At 36.0% G+C, this 6,000-nt stretch overlaps 1 protein-coding gene across 2 annotated transcripts in view; it reads left to right on the forward strand.

The window, feature by feature from the left end:
• The window catches only part of LOC111695303 (putative elongator complex protein 1), a 30,347-nt gene extending 26,394 nt beyond the window's left edge, over positions 1 to 3,953 (forward strand). For both annotated transcript variants that reach the window (XM_023464571.1, XM_023464572.1), the window contains 4 exons: positions 1,042 to 1,217; positions 1,948 to 2,146; positions 2,370 to 2,545; positions 3,776 to 3,953. In XM_023464571.1, the coding sequence (XP_023320339.1) occupies positions 1,042 to 1,217; positions 1,948 to 2,146; positions 2,370 to 2,545; positions 3,776 to 3,827 (603 nt within the window). In that variant the 3' untranslated portion in view covers positions 3,828 to 3,953. The remainder of the gene's footprint in view (positions 1 to 1,041; positions 1,218 to 1,947; positions 2,147 to 2,369; positions 2,546 to 3,775) is intronic.
• Positions 3,954 to 6,000: the final 2,047 nt, after the last annotated feature.

The raw sequence follows: 6,000 nt of genomic DNA on the forward strand, positions 1-6,000 counted from the left end.
AAAATAAAGATTTTAAGTTTATGATGCATAAACGAAGATGTCTGTCCGGATAAATTTAAAGTGTCTCCAGTACTTAAGATTGATATAGTTCACTTATAAGAATTTTAAAAGGTTTTGGTTAGTAACAATTCTAGAGGAAATATTTTGGGTACCTTTAATTTTGTGGTTTAAGTTAAAAATCTTGAATGAACTAATCAATTATCAGATTGCGAAATATAGATTTATTTACTTTGGCTGCGTTTTTATTCAGGGTAACCAACAGAGGATAAGACTTTAATAACAAAGTTTAACTCTTTACATACGGTGGTAGGCGATTATATCTAAAATTCGGTGATGGTGATGGACCAAACCTCTGTAGGGTAAAAAAGTAGATGTTAGTTCCACATTTATTGAAAATATATTTCGGTCTGGGTTGACCCTCGTTGTTCTAACAATATAATAACCATCAAAATCGATAAAAAAAAAATTTTTAAATGTAAAAAATCACAAGAAGATAAACAAACAAAAAAGATTAATAAAAATAAAAATTTGGGCTGTCAAATGGACATAAGGGAATTGAACTCAGATTATGAGATGGAAAAAAGATAATTTGCAAATATTCACTTTAAAAAAAAAATGTTTTAAGACTATTATTATTCCTGAGATTGTTTCTTCACAAAGATTAAAAACAAACTGTGTAGATGTGTGTGTATAGAGTGGGGGTGGGGGTCGATCTTATTAACGAACTTTTGCAAGTCGGGGGTAGGGGGAGGGGCGGAAACGGCTTGTTTAAGGAGGGGTATTTAAACCTTTTAAAGAATTGGACATGAAAAAAACTCTTTTTTAAACATACGGAATTACAGTTAACAATTAAACCAAGTTGTTAAACAGCATGGACACACATAAACAGAGAAGTCTTTTTTTGTATTGATATAATCGCTTACCACCGTTTGACGATATGAATGTCAATTTTTATTCTCGGGCCTTAAACATTATTTTGTAGTGGTAATCTAAATGGGTTTCCTCTGTGGGTAACCATGTAACCCAGATTCGTTTGTTCAGGTTGAGCGTTTGCTCCAGGTTCGACTAGACCGGAGTAAGGTTGCGGATGAGGATGATGAGGATGAGGAGAGAAACCTCGAGGATGCAGATATGTTCTCCGAAACTACATCTGTCGGAGGAAGTGTTGCAACTACAACCAAATCCAAATCAACTCTGGCAACCCGTCAGTCTAGTAGGTTAGTTACTATTGGTTTAAATGTCGTCTTCGGTGAATTTATTTCTAAAATATTAACGATTTGAAATTTTGCGAGCTTTACTACCTTTTTTACCTTTATTGGAAACCAACTGACGAGAAAAGTCAATATATATTCAGATAACGGTCTGGTTACAGATTATCTATATATATATATAAAGTAGTAATCTTTATATATTGTTTGTATGATCGAGCTTAGCTCATAAACCCCTTGACCAACTTGCCCCAAATTTTGATTGGAGAATCCAGATTTTAGTGGGATTTGGTTTTATTTGGAAAATTTAGTTTCCTGACAGAGCTGGGAGTGGGATCCCATGCTATTTATTGTTTTTATGAGTAATTTTCTCGTTTTTGTACAATAAGAATGCAACTCATTATTATATTTGGTTGTCTTCTTTAATTTTCCTGTTTAGTAGGACATATTACATAGTACATAGAGTTACTGATGCGGCATCGTTTTGAGATACGTTTTGAGGCACGTTTTGAGGTCCGTTTCGAGGTCCGTTTTGAGATACGTTTCGAGGTCCGTTTTGAGGTCCGTTTTGATGTCAGTTTAGAGGTCCGTTTAGTTGTCCGTTTTGAGATACGTTTTAAGGTACGTTTTGAGGCCTGTTTTGAGACATATAGGATTTTTTGACCAGAAATCGATACCCATCAGATCAGTACATAAAGGGCACTTATTGTTAAATATAATGATTGATTATTAATTGTAGGAGTAAGTCCAGTAAGAACAGGAGGAAGCAGGATAGGAAGATGTATAGTACAAGAGAGGGGAGTCAATACGAGGACCTGGGACTTATTGCAGAACTTCATGAAGCTATATCAGCAGTTCCTGGACTTGTTCAAGAGGTTTCTAATATTCTGCGTGGACTACTGGAGCTAGAGCAGGAGGACGGATTAAAAGAGCTTCAGGTTTGAGATAATTTTCTAAAATTACAGTGGTCCCTATAGAGCTATGGAATAAAACGACGACTTTTGGACTAAAAATTTGATTTTGAATTATCCAATGAACATTGATCAAGAGACACTGCAATTCTGCAGTGTACACGAACGCGGGGGGGGGGGAGCGACCCGCACCTGTTTTAACCTCCGACCCGCAGATAATAATTATATCCCGCAGTAATTATTATATCAGGAGGGAACTGAGTGCTTGTTAAAACTATGCGAGGACGTGAAACCTAAGATTTGGCCTGGACAGGAACCTGTCAAAGAGAGGTTTGGTCCTGAGTCTACAGTTGAAGATATTGTTCGGGGTACAGCTCCTAGTACAGAGTATAGATCTCCACTAGAGCTCATGGAACCTTATCTCAGGTAGTTTTCATCCTTAAAGGAAGTGACTGGCTATGTAAGGTAGTTGAACTGAGTATGCAGTGTTGTGGAAAACTTCGTTTGAGCGCAAATTCAACACTGCATACACAGTTCAACTACCTTACATAGCCGGTCACTCCCTTTTAGAGATTATCGACAAGACTGAGTCAGGTTTTTAGAGTTAAGTAAGATGTGCACACTCTAACGCAAAAATCTATCAGTATTTTGAATATCACTTATTTTAAACTTAAGCTAGAAACAAGAGAGGCTGCTAAAAAGTATACGTAAGTTTAAACTAAAGCTAGAAACAAGAGAGGCTGCTAAAAAGTATACGTAAGTTTAAACTAAAGCTAGAAATAAGAGGGACTGCTAAAAAGTATACGTAAGTTGCTGATGTAAAAGCAAAGGCTAAGGCGAGGCGCTGCGTCACTTTCTTGTCGAGTCTGTCTAAAATTTGATCAATAATTTTCAGAATTGTCTAAATCTCAGTGTCATCTACCCTTTTTTTTGCGCAATGTCAAACTCCTGGGGAATAAAATTGTTCTGCACCTAATTCTGCCCTAGCTTCACGGTAAACTAAAGTAAATTGGACGTCAGATTTAAATCTTTTATGTTTTCAATCATAAATCTTTCAATTAAAGAGCTATTTAGAAGAGCAGAAATGTTTTGCATTTTTTATATGTAACCATATGAATTTGCTTCTCTCATACTTGTGCGTAAAATCAACAGTAGAGGCGCTAAGAGGTCTCAAAGTCGTAACTGCAATGTCGGATAAATTTTACCTTTTCCTTCTGTCTCTGTCTGTAGTGGGTTGCAGCTTACGGCGGCACAGAATACTTGACATTACCTTTAAGTACAGTGAAACCCTTAATAACGAATACATCGGAAGAATTTATCAAATGTCGTCTTGACAATTTATATTACGTAAATTTCAGTATTTGCGAAAATAAATAAATAGCCATGAATATGCGGGAACAGTTTTTAAGAGTTCCATATAATCATTTAATTAAAAAACCAAATATCTGCAACATTCCATTATCAGGAAGTGAAGAATACGACATTTGATGAATTCTTTCGATGTATTCGTTGTATTCGTTATTAAGGGTTTCACTGTATAATAAAGTAAATCGTGTATTTGACTCCAGTTTGTCTTACAGATGATTGTCTCTTCAGGAGTTTGTCATATCTATATTTGAAATCTAAATTTTGTAATAATAATTCTATATTTGCTAGGTTTGCTCCGAGGTTCTCCATTAATCCATACTGGAAACTTGAAATACTGTGATAATATATTTTTTATTGATTAAACCCTTGAGTTGAGTTTATTTACATGTTTATGTTTATTGTTTTTAATTCATGTTTTTATTTACTCTCTTGTATAAATAAACTAATGGTAATATTGAAAACACAATTAGGTTTTCGTTTTGTTTAAATCCACAAACACTGAAAGTTTCCGGTACTTCCCGTATGCAAAATAATCTATTTGCATAAAATTGGTGCAATTTGTCCAGACCTTATTTGGTTAAGTTTCCCACTTGCATTGAAATTGTGGGTTTTAAATTACTGTTCAATCTTAACACGGGCTTACACGCGGTGCACCCTCAAAGATGCAAATCTCAATAGTACCTAAGTGGGCATGGAAGATTTTTAAAAATATTTTCTTAATTAAATTATGATTTTTTAAGTTAAAATATCTTAAAGTAGTAAATAAAACTTTCTTTGCCGGTGAAAATGACATTTATTCGATCTTAAATCAATTTTTATTTGAAAGAATTGGTTTTTTATAAATTAGCCAACATATGTTAAAATTTTCTATTTATGTAACAGACCATATCTCAAGTATCCTACAGATTTCCAAGCTTTTTTAACAGATTTTTCATTTACATTTTTTTTTCTTTCCAGGGGGGGTGCTCAGCGCCCATTTGGACCCGAAAAAAATATATATTTCTGTGCATTTAATACCATTGTATAACAGAGGCCTTCTGGGATTTAACATTATATTTACATTACTACGTTGTAGTTCCTTATTATGTGCCAAGTTTGTTTGTAAGTCCCCAGGGGGATATTTGAACGAAATTAACATTGACAAATAGATGAACATTTATTTAATTGTTACAGTAAACTTTATCTAGTCCAAGGTGTTAAATTACAGGGCTGGGTGTTCGAAAAAAACAAGGTGTTTTATCACATGCCTGGGTGTTCGGAATACAAGGTGTTCTATTACATGACTGGGTGTCCGGACTACAAGGTGTTATATTACATGCCTGGGTGTCCGGACTACAAGGTGTTATTTTACCTGCCTGGGTGTTCGAATAAAACAAGGTGTTCTATTACATGCCTGGGTGTCCGGAATACAAGGTGTTCTATTACATGGTTAGGTGTCCGGAAGACAAGGTGTTCTAGTACATGCCTGGGTGTCTGGAAGACAAGGTGTTATATTACATGGTTAGGTGTCCGAAAATAAAGTGTTATATTACAGGGCTGGGTATCCGGAGAACAAGGTGTTCTATTACATGACTGGGTGTCCGTAAAACTAGTTGTTCTATTACATGGCTATGTGTCAGGAAAACAACGTGTTGTATTACATGGCTATGTGTCAGGAAAACAAGGTGTTGTATTACATGGCTATGTGTCAGGAAAATAAGGTGTTGTATTACATGGCTATGTGTCAGGAAAACAAGGTGTTCTATTACATGGCTATGTGTCAGGAATACAAGGTGTTCTATTACATGGCTGTGTGTCAGGAAAACAAGGTGTTCTATTACAAGGCTCTGTGTCAGGAAAACAACGTGTTGTATTACATGGCTATGTGTCAGGAATACAAGGTGTTGTATTACATGGCTATGTGTCAGGAATACAAGGTGTTCTATTACATGGCTATGTGTCAGGAAAACAAGGTGTTCTATTACAAGGCTCTGTGTCAGGAAAACAACGTGTTGTATTACATGGCTATGTGTCAGGAATACAAGGTGTTGTATTACATGGCTATGTGTCAGGAAAACAAGGTGTTCTATTACATGGCTGTGTGTCAGGAAAACAAGGTGTTCTATTACAGGGCTGGGTGTCTGAAAAACAAGGTGTTCTTTTACATGGCTGGTTGTTCCGAAAATAATGTGTGCTATTATATGCCTGGGTGTCCGGAAAACAAGGTGTTCTATTACATGGCTGGGTGTTCCGAAATAATGTGTAATATTACAGGGCTGGGTGTCCGGAAAACATGGTGTTACAATACAGGGCCGGATGTCCGAAAACCAGCAATTCTATTATAGAGCCGGGTGTTTGGAAAACAAGGTGTTATATTACATGCCTGGGTGTCCGGAATGCAAGGTGTAATTTTACCTGCTGTGTTCAGAAAACAAGGTGTTCTATTACATGCCTGGGTGTCCAGAATACAAGGTGTTATGTTACATGGCTAGGTGACCGAAAGACAAGGTGTTCTAGTCATAGAGAATAGAATA

This window comes from Eurytemora carolleeae, unplaced genomic scaffold (genome assembly GCF_000591075.1).
Source record: "Eurytemora carolleeae unplaced genomic scaffold, Eaff_2.0 scaffold95, whole genome shotgun sequence".
NCBI classification, from domain to species: Eukaryota; Metazoa; Arthropoda; class Copepoda; order Calanoida; family Temoridae; genus Eurytemora; species Eurytemora carolleeae.